The 14,448-nt window shown below is 41.5% G+C and overlaps 1 protein-coding gene across 2 annotated transcripts; it reads left to right on the forward strand.

Moving 5' to 3' along the window:
* Positions 1–21: 21 nt before the first annotated feature.
* MAIP1 (matrix AAA peptidase interacting protein 1) lies at positions 22–8,729 on the forward strand. Of its 2 annotated transcripts, none has more exons than XR_008792087.1 (5): positions 22–490; positions 3,219–3,290; positions 3,947–4,073; positions 5,878–6,020; positions 8,488–8,729. XR_008792087.1 is itself a non-coding variant. In XM_056111764.1 (5 exons), the coding sequence occupies exons 1-5, from the start codon at positions 41–43 to the stop codon at positions 8,564–8,566; spliced, it is 876 nt and encodes a 291-aa protein (XP_055967739.1). In that variant the 5' UTR covers positions 22–40; the 3' UTR covers positions 8,567–8,729. The 2 variants fall into 2 exon arrangements, 1 of the variants encoding a protein (XP_055967739.1); XM_056111764.1 differs by lacking the exon at positions 5,878–6,020 and adding an exon at positions 5,693–5,840.
* The last annotated feature ends 5,719 nt before the right edge of the window (positions 8,730–14,448 follow it).

Raw genomic sequence — 14,448 nt, forward strand, 5'->3', positions numbered from 1 at the left:
GGTTCGGCACCCACGCGCTCCGAGGTGAAAGGTTTTAAAAATGGCGCTGGCCGCTCGGCTGCTGCCCCGCTTGCTGCGGTTCCCGCAGCTCCCCGGCGGGGCCGCCCGACCCTGGACCCTCAGGGCGGCCGAGGCGAGGCGGCCGGTGGCTGGACTCTGCTGCTTCTGTCTCCGCCCCCTGAGCTCGGGAGCGGTCTCGTTTCCCCATGGCGCGTGTGCCTGGGCCGCCTCGGCGCGGCTCGCTCGGGGCCCCCGACGTCCCCTGCTCATCCCTGCTGGACTGCCCGCTGTCCTCCCGGCTCATCCTGCCTGTCCCCGCCGTAGCTACAGCACCGAGGAGCAGCCCCCGCAGCGCCAGAAAACCAAGATGATCATTCTGGGCTTCTCCAACCCCATCAACTGGGTTCGGACTCGAATTTACGCCTTCCTAATCTGGGCGTATTTTGACCAGGAGTTCAGCATCGCAGAGTTCTCCGAAGGAGCCAAGCAGGTTGGTTGGTTCCAGAGATAGATCTTGGCGTCCCCCGTTCTCAACGCAGAAGAGTCTTGCGGCGAGGGTTGTTCCCTGGGACCCAGTTTCCAAGCTTGGGAGTTCCCCAGACCCAGCGATCCGGTCACTTTTAGACTTAAGCTCTGGGCACTTTTGCCCCGTCACCGTGGAGGAGAGGTTCCATGGAAACGCCTGGGTAGTCTCCCAGTTTCCTTTTCTGATCTCTGGATTTTGAGTCCGATAGAAACGGATTCCAGAGCACTCTGGCAGTAAAAAGATTTATTTCTTTATAATTTCTAAAAGTGATTTTCTGCACGATAAAGAAGACTTTGTCACTCTACATCCACAAGAACAGCAAGACTAGCAAGCAAGCCAAAAACTAATGTACTTAACTGAGAATTGAAATTCGGGCTACACCGATGAGGGGCCCAGGTTGCAGAGAGGAGTAGAGGGAAGAAGTTGGATAGGTATTGGTTAAAAGAAGTGGTCAGAGAGACAGTAAAAGGCCTTTTTGTGCAGTGGCTCTTTCTCCATCTTTGGTATGACTCCAGCAGTGTCATGCCATACCTGCCTGAGTAGGCATTGCATCAGTGTTGGTTTAAATAAATCGGTGATGAGGATTGCTTGAGGAGAAAATGAGATGACGTTTCCAAAGTACAGTTATTATCCTTAAGCGTGGAAAGATTTTCTTATAAGCAATCGAACAGAGCTCTGTTGCTTAGCGCTTCTCTCCCCACACCCTTCAGATGTCTTAGAGAAGAACATAGCCCAAAAAAAATCTTTCCTATTAGATCTCGTGCTGCTGCTACTTTTCTTTGCATTGCACGGTTGGTATTCTCAAGCCTAGAAATAATGGACAAAAATATCAGCTAGTGTTTCTACTTAATTAATTCGGTTCCACTTTCCCTTTCTCTACAATCTCAGCAAGATGTCATTTTAGAATGTAAATATCATTTAGACATCAGTATGGTCATGTTCATTAAATTTTTTCTTTTCTAAAGAAATCATAGAACATGGAAATGAAAGGGCACCCTAGGGTTCATCTTTCGAGTCTGATGCCCCATTACAGATGAGACCCAGGTCCCAGCAAGCCGAACAATTGACTCTGCCTGCTAGTAAGTGCCAAGGCACTCTGCTGTGGTTCGGTTTTAACATAATGGTTGTGGTTCTTCTTCTGCCTGCATATCACCATAGTCTGTATTTCTAATCCTGAGCCTCTTTAAAGTGTTTTTAAGGAGGACTTGGATATTAGGAGAGGGGCATGTTCTCAAAACTCATCTCTTGTTATTAAGCCGGTTTGTTGGGGCTATCAGAACAAAAGACCTGGGCTGCTTTAACCATATAACTTTATTTCCTCACCGTTTGGAGACTGGAAGTCCAGGTCAGTGTTGATAGGTTTGGTCTCTTCTCAGGCTTTTCTTAACTTGCAGGTGGTTGCCTTCTTGCTGTGTTGTCATGGTCTTTCTCTTGGTACGCATTTCCCTGGTGTCTACATGTGTGTCCACATTTTTCTTTTTATAAAAGCAATGACATGGGATTAAACTCCAACCTGAGAGCCTCCTTCTATCATCTCCTCAAAGTCCGTATTTCCAAATCAAATAGAGGGTCAGGATATTAGGCTTCAACTTATGGATTGGGTATTGGAAGGTGACCATTCAGCCCATAGTAATAATGCCTTCTTGTCTGCACCCTCCTCCTGCTATCAGTTCACATTTTATCTTAGATTTTATTCCTGTATTTGGGGAATCTTTTCTGCTAAGGGCCATTGGATTTATATATATATCATCATGTTGGGGCCATATGGTGCAGGCAGCAGTCAAGAAACCTACACGTCTGTCCTCTTTTTTGTACTGGGGCCAGACCACATGGAGTTCTGGGCTGCACATTACATGTCCCAGCTTAGGCACCCCCCTCCATCTTTTCAAATGCTTTTGTTTGATTTAATCATCATGTTCTTAACTCTCATAATTCTTGAATTTGTTGGTTTACTTGCTTCCCTCAAGTAAACAAAAGCTCCTTGAAGAAAGGTGTAGTCTAATGCATAGTTTTATTTCTCGCTGTTAGTAATGTGAAAGATTGCACTTGGTCTCCTCTTGCATTCCTTCCCACTTAACGCATGTATGCATTCATGTACATAGACTCATACATAAAGGTTGATGTAAACTCCTGTGGTCCTCTCCCTTCTCGTCATCCCCAGCTGCCCAAGGAAGTCCAGACTGCAACCCAGATCTCCAGATTCCCAGTATAGTCTAGAATAGATTATGCTTCTTTCCCAGCTACTATCTCTGCTTAATAAGAGGAGGATCATTCTATAGTTAGGATGGTGCTTTTGGTGCACTTGAGGACCATGCTATGCCAGGAGCAAAAGCCCAGTAAACTCTCTCCAGCCCCTATTACTATTTTAAATGAAACAAGGGAGAATCTTTATTGAGAACTAGGGTGTACCTTGAACACTGTTTCTCTAGATCCTGAGAGTAGATGTGCAATTAACATTCTGCTGCCTTATGACCTACTATGAGGCAAAGCCATGTAATGAAAGAAAATCCAATCAACCTTGACGACTTAATTTCTCATCCAGAGGTTAGTGTTTGATGTTGCTGATCATCTTTATCATAAAATAGTCTTTATTGCACCTAGCCATTTAAGTAAGAATATTATATGTTGTGTTGTAGTTTATTAGCATTTTGAAATGATGATCACCGTCCTCCCCCCCACTATTTTTTTTAAGGCTTTTGCTCATGTGTCCAAGTTGTTGTCACAGTGCAAATTTGATCTCTTGGAAGAACTCGTGGCTAAAGAGGTAAACTTTTAACTTTCCTTTAAATACATAGGTTATTCCCTTACAATTAAGGGTGTACTTTGTCCTTATTTATGCCTAAGAGTGTGTGTGCAATTAGCCAACGTAGAGCCCTTGTATCTTTCTTGTGAACCACTGCGTAGCACATAAAGACATGGAGGAACTTCCATATAAGGCTTGAAATGAGTAAATATGTCTCATTTGTCCTAATATTAAATATTCTGTTAGGGATTAGTTAGCTGAATAATTAAAATGCAGTTTTGTATTTTACTCTGCTTAAGGGAAAGCTTTAAAGAAAAATAGGCGGGGGCTGGAGTAATAGTACAGTGGGTAGGGTGTTTGCCTTCCATGCTTCTGACCCGAGTTTGGTCTTTGCAACCATACCCTAAGCCCTGCTAGGAGTGATCCCTGAATGCAGAGCCAGATTAAACCCTAAGCATTGCTGTGTAAGTGCTCCTCCTCCACCACAAAAACAATAGGTGAACTACATGGAAGGAGTGAGGTGGGGTGTTGGGGATGGAAGACATTGGTGGAAAGTGTAGTATTGGAACATTGTATTAATGAAACCCTGTCATAGTGGCACTGTAAACCATGGTGCCTAAAATTTTTTAAAAACATGTTTTTTAATAATTCTTGGTTTTCTTTTTTTTGAAACTTAGGTGCTACAAGTATTGAAAGAAAAAGTTACCTCACTACCTGACAATCATAAAAATGCCCTTGCTGCTGACATAGATGAAATTGTATACACATCAACAGGAGATATCTCCATTTACTATGATGACAAAGGTAAGGCTAGAGCACAGTCAGTAATTGTCCAGAATAAGAGGTTTTGTTGATATGGTGGCTGTTTTTTTTTCTTTTTTTGTTTTGATTCTTTTGTTTTGTTTTTTGTTTTGGGGTCATTTCCAGCGGTGCTCTAGGCTTTCTCTTGATTCTGCTCAAGGTTCACTCCTGGCAGGGCTCAACCATATGGGGCGCCTGGGATTGAGTTTGGGTTGTCCATGTGCAAGGTGACACCATGTCCACTGTACTATCTTTTAGACCTCTGGTTATTTATTTAAAGACTTAGTTTTGTGACAGTAGGGTTGCCATAACAATTTTTATATTTATGCACCTTTCTTTAAATATTTTTTCCTACTGTCTTTAAGTCCAGTAGAGAACATTGTCACTTAAGTTGATGAGAATATGGGACAAGCTACTTCTGTAATCTCAAACTGAAAACATGTTTCAAGTTTTCTAACTTGAAGGAATCAGTTGAGAATTTTTAAAGTGTATCTCTATGTAAAAAGGAAGGAGTCAAAAGTAAGAGAAAAGTAAAGGCTATCTTTGAAAGATGAACTGCAGAACTACCAGATGGGATTTATGTGGAGATAATGAAAATACTTGAAAGACACTTTAGTGGTTATCTGGTCTCCTCCTTTTCTAGTGCGTCTATTTCCAGTGCATGTATTCCCCTGACATTCTCAAAAATTTATTGACTTACTCCCTTTACAGATACACACAGATGTTCCTCGTGCCAGGCACACACGAAATCTCACCATTGCTTATACATTTCCGGAAGCAGTTCTGAGATAGAAATTTTTTTTTAGGGGCCAGAGCAATAGCACAGCATAAGGCATTTGCCTTGCAAACGGCTGACTCAGATTTGATTCCCAGCATCCCAAATGGTCCCCTGAGCACCGCCAGGAGTAATTCCTGAGTTCATGGGCCAGGAGTAACCCCTGTGCATCTCTGGTGTGACCCAACACGCAAAAGAAAAAAAAAAAGAAAAAATTTTTTGAATACAGATGCATAATAACTTAAAACATTTAATACAAGAAATTTTTGCAATAAATGCTTTCTCTTCCCTAGTATTTCAGTTGTAAATCTCAACACCATGGTCACTAACTGATTTTTTTTATATTACTTATTTTTATTATAGTCCATAATAAATCATGAACAACTTCATAAAAATCAATCCCACCAATCCCACCACCTATCCACCACCATTATTTCCAGTTTTCTCAAACACAAACTAATTTTTAAATGGGATGTTGTCTTATCAGGGATTGCAAGGTGATATTTAGATAAAATGAAAATTTGGCTTCTTTTTTGGTAATTGGTGCCAGATCGGTTATTTAATGGTAAGAAATATATTTTTCCTCTTATTTTTTGTTTAATAATATATGTTACTAGAATTTTAGGAAGTGCCACAAATTGAAAATAATTCATGAGGCAAAAGTAATGAAGACAAAAGGATCATAAATCTTCTGAAAATATAAGGATAATGATACAGGTTTTAAAAGTTAGACCAGAGTAAGCACAAAACATGATATAAACTGTGGGACTACTGCCAATATTGATTTTATTTTTGATAAATGGATGACAGATTATTGTGATTTGTATTTGTGTGTTTTTTCTCTAAGGAAGGAAGTTTGTTAACATCCTGATGTGCTTTTGGTATCTAACCAGTGCCAAGATCCCCAATGAAACTATAAGTGGAGCCAGTGTCTTCCAGGTTAAGTTGGGGGATCAGAATGTGGAAACTAAACAACTTCTTAGTGCAAGCTATGAGTAAGTCTAATCACATTCCATTCTTTCCTTTCTCTAGAAAATGGAAGGTAGTGTGAAGGTATGAAAACTAAAGGGAGCTTTAGGAAGAAAAGGATTGAAATTTGACAAGTTATTTATGAAGAGAAAAGGTCATAAAGACATTCAAACCATGAAACAGGAATGTTCAGAAATTAGAACGAGGTAATATTTTGCTGAATTGAATAAAATGGTATTTCAGCTGTCTATTACTACTTTATAGACTATTCCAAAACCCAGTATCTTCAAACAGCCCTTTTGCCTGCTGTTTTCCTGCTAAGAATTTTGGTAAGGCTCACCTGTGGGATTTTTGGTTCACATGGTTTCAGTGGGGTTAGGAGAGGCCAGAGAATTCATGCCCATAGTTGCCTCTTCATTCACACACATGGGCACCCTGTGCTTCTTGTTTCCATGTGTCTGATTCTCCAAGGCCTCTCTCTGTGTCTTGGACTTAAAGTAGTCTTTGACTACTCACCTTTTTTTTACATGGCTTTGGCACCCAAGAAACAGAGAAGAAGATGCCAGGCTGTACCTTTAAAGGGCTCTATCCGGGATTAGAACAGCATCATTTTCACCCTAAGCTATTGATCAAAGCAATAATCAAAAGGCCTGTGCTGTTGAAGGGGGAATGCCCACCTCTTTGTGGGGCATCAGCAAGGTCATGTTTCAGAAGAGCCAGTGTGATTGAAGAGTCTGCTCTGGCCACCCCAGGAAAATAAAATCTGCCACACAAGGGAACCTGAAGCGTCCATGCACTAGACATTTGTCCATCATCTCATATTTACTGAGCACTCTAGTAGGAGGTTCAGGTACAAGATTGAAGGGTTCGAACCCTTAATCAGGTAAGTAAATTATTTCAAAGACACACTGTAGCACTGCACTGCCCTCCCATTGTTTATCGATTTGCTCAAGCGGGCCCAGTAACGTCTCCATTGTGAGACTTGTTGTTACTGTGTTTGGCATATCGAATGCGAGAGGGGCGGAGGAATCAAACCTGGATCAGCAGGTGGGCCGCGTGCAAAGCAAATGCCCTACCCACTGTGCTTTCGCTCCAGCCCTTCAAAGACACAAAAGGATATTTTTTGTGGTAATAAAGTTTGGAACAGTGGACAAATTTTGCAGGTCAGTAGAAACTCAATATCTATGTAAAAGTATATTATTATGTTGTCCAAGTTAGAAAAATTTGCTTTAAAATAACAAACAACTCAGATATCACCCAAGAAAGTATATTCTGTTTCCCTGAGACAGGGTGGGGGATAGGGAGCATGTCCAAAGGGAGTGAATATCCTTATTTTTGCATTTTGCATGAGAGAAAAGTTTTTTATTTACTTTCATTGTTTAATAATTACCCAAACTATTCTATATGTTTAAATAATAATTCTACTGAATTGTCTATTTTTTAGATCATTCACAATTTTTATGTATGTAATAGAATTCAAAGACTCACGCTTTTGTATTGTAATTAGAGTTCTGGGTTTCCATGAGAAAGTGGAGAGAGAGGGGTCAACTCAGCCTGCACAATGAGCTGAGGATGTGTGCAGCCCATGATACCATTTATAATTAAAGAGCACTAGAATGAGTACTGAGCTTTGATTCTTTCCGTAATCCCTGCTAGGGCCAGGAGTAACTTAAAAGCGGATTTTGTGCTTGTTCTTTAAATACTGGCTCCTCACCTAGTAGTGGGGTGGTTAGGGTAGGCAGGGTCATTCCTGACTCCTCTGGTGCTGAGCTGTGCTGTGGCTCAGACGGAGGGCTCTTTACCTGCTAGGTATGTGCTCTGCCACTTGAGCTAGCTCTCTAGCCATGTGCTGGGGTTTTTTTGGTTTGTTTTGTTTTGTTAATTGTTTTTTGGGGCTTTGGGGCCACATCAGCAATGCTTGGGAGTAACTCCTTGCTTTGTGCTCGGGGGACAATGCTGGGGATCCAACAAGGTCAACCACGTGCAAGGTAAGCATCCTACCCACTCTACTGTCTCTCCAACCCAGTGCTGTTATTTTAAATGTTTGGATAAGCCAAATTCTATGAAGGTGCTGTTTGATTTTAATTTATTCAAATCCAATTTATTTTTTCTTGTATTAGGTATTGATTATATCTAGTATTTAGTAACAATAAAATCCAAGAGGCCTGCAAGAAACCTTAGTGGTTTAAATCACTTGCCCAGTAAATCTGAGATTTGAATTCAAAGACTAGTGTTGCTCTCATGTATCAAGGTGATCCTGATAGCTGTGTTGTTTGTGATCTTTGGCAAGAAAGGCCTTGAAGAGGACTTGATGACTTAAAATATGCAGGGAAAGCATGAAGCCACAGCTGACAAACTCATACACGAAGGAAACTCTCACACCCTATGATCTGGATTCCCACTTGTCCCCAACTAGTGAGGGAGGTGAAAGAGGGAGCCTATTCAAATTTCTCTCAAGAATTGGCAGATATTAGAGAGTAGATAAGTCCTTTAAAAATACTCATTCCAGTTGAGAATGTACTTCTATTTTCGTGGGATATTTATTATTTTGATTTTTATTATTAAATGTTTGTTGCTAAACGATGATCCCTAAAGAATACTTAGAAATTAAATAACTAGGATGTATTTGGACTAATATCAGATTCACATTACTTGTAATTTCTTTCCCCCTAGATTTCAGAGGGAGTTTACACAAGGTGTAAAACCTGACTGGACCATTGCACGGATTGAACACTCAAAGTTATTAGACTAATCTGTCTGGAAAAAATCAACTTATTGGACTGTAAGCAATTATTCTAAGAAATTGAGGAAGAGGAAATTTTGCATCAGTCTTTTAGAGAAGTCTGTGGATTACTTTTATATTATTTTGAAATACTTGTAATATACTGGCATGGCACAATAAAGCATTTTCCACAGATTGTTACTACCTTCTTAAAAGCGTTGAAGTAAAGCTACTTGAGCACATTGTTGATGTCATATTCAGTTTTCTTCTAATGTTTATGTAGTATATATAAACAAACTAATTTTATAGATACAAAGAAGGTATTGGAACAGCTAGTTACATCTCTAAATAGTGCTTATATAATTTATTTTTGGTTGATACATTTATATCAGCCATTCAAGTCAATAAAATTTATTTTCAAAACTCACTATTTCTTTGTCACTAACTAGATAAGAGAGAATGAATGGAATTACAGCAGAGTGGTCAGTATAACTATAGACCAGTGAACTTGTTGCTTATTAAAGCACAAAGCAAAAAAAGAAAACAAGGCCTCAGGTACCTGTGAGATAATATCACGTCTTTCTAACACTTGTATTTGGAGACCTAGAACTTGAAATAGGAGAGATGAAAACTATGATAACAGTGTACAGATCTTTCTAAGTAATGGAAACTGTAAACCTAGAGATGGCAGTAAATTCATGAAACAATGTAATATAAAGTTACCCTCACTTCATAAATTGTTGAAAAACAAAGTTTTTAAAGCAACTGGAGGGAAAAGAAGTTTTTTTTAAAAAAAATGTTAAATGTGGCCTGGAGCAATAGCACAGCGGTAGGGCGTTCGCCTTGCATGCGGCCGACCTGGCAGACCCGAGTTCAATTCCTCCGCCCCTCTCAGAGAGCCCAGCAAGTATTTCACCCGCACGGCAAAGCCTGGCAAGCTACCCGTGACGTATTTGATATGCCAAACACAGTAACAATAAGTCTCACAATGAAGACATTACTGGACCAGCTCAAGCAAATTGAAGAACAACAGGAAGACAGTACAGTGCAGTGCTTTTTAAATGTAGGAGTACTGCTATTTATTCAGCCACTGATTAGACTGATCGAATTGGGCATGAACTTTAACTTTTTTTAAAATTTTTTATAATTTTATTAATTGAATTGCCGTGAGAGCAGTTACAAAGCTTTCGGGTTTAAGTCTTGGTCATACAATGAAACATCTGTACCTTCACCAGTGCCCATTCTCCACCACCAAAAACCCCAGTATGCCCCCATCCCACACCCTCCCCCTAACTGTGGGGCAGATGATTCCCACATTACTCTCCCTCTACCTCGAACACACTCAATATTTTGACACCAGACCCACCATTATTATTTGGGATTTTACCCCAACACTCAGATCTGCTGAAAAGGCAAAAGTAGACAATTTGTTTTCTATTGCTGGTTATAAATAACATATGAAGTCATGTGACTGCAGTAGTGGCCGTGTGATTTTGAAATTCTGAAATTTTAAAAATTAAATCTGAAGGGATTTCTGCCAAAATCTGCTGGGTTCCGAGATTTGCTCCTGAGTCTATGGATCATGGAATCAGCTTGACCCGGAGCCAGAGAGGCCATTCATGGGTGGCGACTCAGGGCCTCATTGGGACGGGGAGGAAAAGGTCGCCTCTATCCCCATCCCGTGAGGCCCCAACTGTTTCGTCACTGTGGGCCCAACCTAACTGTCCAATGGCCTCTGGAGGATGGCAGCCACCGAGCCATATAGGCGGAGCAAGCGGAGGGATAGCACCCTTTTCCCCCTGGGGTGGCCTGGCGGCAGTAACCTACTGCGTGGTCTGGCTGCATTTCTGCCAAAAGCCTCTGGATTCCGAGGTTTTGTTTTTGAGTCTCTGGGATCGTGACCGTTAAGCAGCTTGATCAGGAGCCAGAGAGGCCGTTTGTGGGCAGCGACTTGGGGTCTCCTTGGGATGGGAAGGAAAGAGCTAGCTCCACCCCCATCCCATGTCTCATCACTGCGGGCCCAAACCTGACTGTCCAGCAGCCTCTGGAGGATGGCGGCCACCAGGCCACCAGGGAGAACAAGCCAAGGCACGAAACCTATTCCCACCTGGGGTGGCCCAGTGCCGGTAACTTACTGCAGGGACCGGACACAGTTCTGCCAAAAGCCGTTAGGTTCCATGATTTGTCTCTGAGTCTCTGGGATCATGGCCGTTAAGCAGTTCAATCAGGAACCAGAGAGGCCAAGCCTCCATTTATATAGCTGAGCCGGAGGTAATTTGGGTGTGTCTTCCACATACCTAACTTTTGGCCATTTACACTCTTGATAAACTTTGCCCCAAGTTTTTGGGGTCTGGCCAAAGGCACAGCAGCAATTTTGGGGTATCTGGAAGTCTAAAGGCGCCATCAGGCTGCTGATGCACTTGCCTCACAGGTACAGATTGACCTGCTGGCAGTACCATACTCCAAAAAGTATTCTAAAGAGAGAATATGCATACTTATTTTCTCAACCTATGCAAGTTAAAGATTTACATGATCTTTCTAAAGTGCTGAAAGGAAAAAGCATGTCAGCCTAAAATTATATAGTCAGCAAAAGAATCTTTCACAATAAAAAACAGTGAAAATGAGACAATGTGTGGCCAGTGGACAAATGTCTGGGAAATATTAACTAGATTCATAAATGCACCTATGCACATTGAACAGTTTATTTTTGACAAAAGTGTCAGTACAATGAAGAAAAGATATTTTAAACTAAGTTTAGGATTTATTCAGTAAGCGACCTCAAGTTTTGCATTATTACCCAATTTTAGTACAAAATTTACAATGCAGCATAGATCATAGACTTAAAATGTGATATTCCAGAGGAAACAATATATTTCTATCTTGCTAAAGGCAAAGATTTCTTAGGACACAAGATATGAATCATGGAAAAATATTATAAGAAATTTATGAAAAGTTCTGGGGAACATAAAGTAACAAAATAGTAGACTAACACACAAAAATGGCCGAGATTAGTACCAGGAATTTTACTCCATGGCTTAGAGGCCAGCCACACATGCTAGGGGATAAAGGAGCTCAGATAGAGAAGGAAGCACCAAATAAAGGGTGTTGGGAGGATCCTCCCAGGATGGGAGAAGCATGCTGAAAGTAGACTATAGACCAAACATGATTGTCACCCATTGCTTCTCTTGCAAACCATAGGACCCAAAAGGAGAGAGAGAGAACAAAAGGGAATGCCCTGACACAGAAGCGGGGGGGGGGGGGGGAATGGGGGAAATGGGGGGTGGGAGGGATACTGGGATCTGTGGTGGTGGGAAATGGGCACTGGTGGAGGGATGGGTATTTGATAATTGTATAGTTGAAACCCAAGCACAAAAATTTGGAAGTCTACAACTGTACCTCATGATGTCTCACTAATAAAAAAAGAAAGAAATTTATGAAAAGTTCTTTTTGAAACTAGCAGAATGAAAATAAAAAGCTACGTACAAATTGAAGACAATACTTAGAATACATGTATGTAACAAAGGATCTATTCTGAACATGAATAAATGCTTAAGGATTAACAACATTATATTTGATATCAGTAATAAATGCCTCCAGTTTAACAAGGAAAAAACCATTTGGGCAAATATATAGAGGGGTCTGGGTGTCACTTAGTGACAAAAATACCCACACTGCTAGTGTGAATTCTGAGTTCAATTACCTGTGTTCCCATCTGTGCCTCATGTGGTCTCTGGCCCACCAGAGTGATCTCTAACCTGATGCAAACCAGGCAAGTATGAATACCACAGCTAAAGTATATGATTCATAAGAAACACCACAAAAAGATGTGCAAGCATCTCAGCCAAGAGTGCAGCCCTCAGAAACCATGTCTGTGGATACTATGGCCAGAATTTGAGCAAACTCCAAAATAAAAGGGTGAAACTCTGTATGCACATTTACAAACTCCCCATTTGAAAGGGGCCTGATCCTCAGTAAGCACCACAGCTAAGTGACAGCACTGAAACCCAATGTGTGTGTGAACCCCAACAAGGATGAAGTGAAGGGGACAAAAAGCTTTGAGTTCATAGTAAAAGACATCCAAACTGCTAATAAACACTAAATGATATTCAACGCCCCCTGCAAAATACCATGGAAGTACCACTATAAATCTGCTCAAATCATATACGTATTTTGGGGGAGGGGTTATTCCCGGCGATGCTCAGGGGTTACTCCTGGCTCTGCACTCAGGAATTACTCCTGGTGGTGCACAGGGGATGGTACGGGATGCTGGGATTCTAACCCGGGTCGACCTCGTGCAAGGCAAATGCCCTGCCCGCTGTGCTATCGCTGCAGCCCCAAATCATGTACGTATTAACTGCCAAAAGTAAATGCTAAAGATGAGACACTTGTATATTGCTGGTAATAATGCAAAAATAGTAATTTTTAAAATGCCATTTTTATTGAAATACTGGGATTTACAATACTGCTAATAATACTTTCCATGCTCATATCATTCTAACACACACCATCACCACTTCTTTTTCCTGGTTCCCAAGGACCTGTTCCCTCGCCCCCCCCCATCCCCACCATGTAAGTTCAATTCTATAGATAAAATCTTCAGTTCTGTAACTTATAGTTTGTTGTTCCTTCACTACGTTACTTTTTAAATCATATTTGTAACAGATCCTCTTTTCATTGTGAAGGTGTGACAAAGGTGAATAGAACTAATAGAATTTCACAAAATTGTAAATTGATGATAAATTAAGTCGGGGACCGCGGCCGCGGCCAGCATCTCCGGGTCCGGAGCCGCCATCTGGGTCTCGTCCTCTCCGTCTTCCCGGTCCTCCTGCTGCCCCGCCCGGCTCCCGCTCCGGCGCCCCCTCCGTGCAGGGGCGATAGCACAGCGGGTAGGGCGTTTGCCTTACAAGCGGCCAACATGGCCGACCCGAGTTTGATTCCTCCGCCCCTCTCGGAGAGCCCGGCAAGCTACCAAGAGTATTCGATATGCCAGACACAGTAACAACAAAGTCTCCAACGGAGACGTTACTGGGCCCGCTCGAGCAAATCGACGATCAACGGGAGGGCCTTTGTTGTTTGATAAATTGAGAAAGTAACTTTCTCAAAATCTTTTTGCATGTATTTAAAAATACAATAACTGTGCTAATACATCTTAAGATTTGCATGAAATAAATCCTACAAATGTAAAATTTAAGAGTGAAGAGTTAAGGAAAATTTAAGGAAAGAATCTGTTAGATCTGCAGAAGTACAATGATATATACTAAAAAAGGCATTATTGACTATGTTAGAAAATGCAGATATTGCTTAAGTGCCTACATGTTAATTCAATACTGCAGATGCATAATCCCTTAGTAGGATGGTAAGGGATTAGTAAGAAACTATAAGCACCATGAGTGAATATCATACTCAATGTCAATTGTGGAGGACTTTTCTTGCCTTTTTATTTATTTATTATTTATTTTTATTAGTGAAACACCATGAGGTACAGTTATCGACTTACAAATTTTTGTGCTTGGATTTCAGTTATACAATGATCAAGTACCCATCACTCCATCCTTCACCATCACGGGTCCCAGCATCCCTCCCACCCCCCATTCCCCCATCCCATCCTGTGGCAGGGCATTCCCTTTTGTTCTCTCTCTCTCCTTTTGGGTCCTGTGGTTTGCAAGAGAGGCACTGAGTGGCAATCATGTTTGGTCTACAGTCTACTTTCAGCATGCTTCTCTCATCCTGGGAGGATCCTCCCAACACACTTTATTTGGTGCTTCCTTCTCTATCTGAGCTTCCTTTTCCCCTAGCACGTGTGGCTGGCCTCCAAGTCATGGAGCAAAATTCCTGGTACTAATCTCGGCCATTCAAACTGTTGCTTGTCCATGAAGCTCTGTATTATTCTTTCCAATCTAAATGATAATGTA

This window comes from Sorex fumeus, unplaced genomic scaffold, assembly GCF_029834395.1.
Source record: "Sorex fumeus unplaced genomic scaffold, SorFum_2.1 ptg000014l, whole genome shotgun sequence".
NCBI classification, from domain to species: Eukaryota; Metazoa; Chordata; class Mammalia; order Eulipotyphla; family Soricidae; genus Sorex; species Sorex fumeus.

Excerpts from the sequence above, each read along its gene's own strand:
- MAIP1 (XM_056111764.1), top strand. The coding sequence starts at position 41 with ATGGCGCTGGCCGCTCGGCTGCTGCCCCGCTTGCTGCGGTTCCCGCAG. Across the intron at positions 3,291-3,946 it reads AAGAACTCGTGGCTAAAGAG|GTGCTACAAGTATTGAAAGA; the intron begins GTAAACTTTTAA and ends TTTGAAACTTAG. Across the intron at positions 4,074-5,692 it reads CATTTACTATGATGACAAAG|GAAGGAAGTTTGTTAACATC; the intron begins GTAAGGCTAGAG and ends TTTTTCTCTAAG.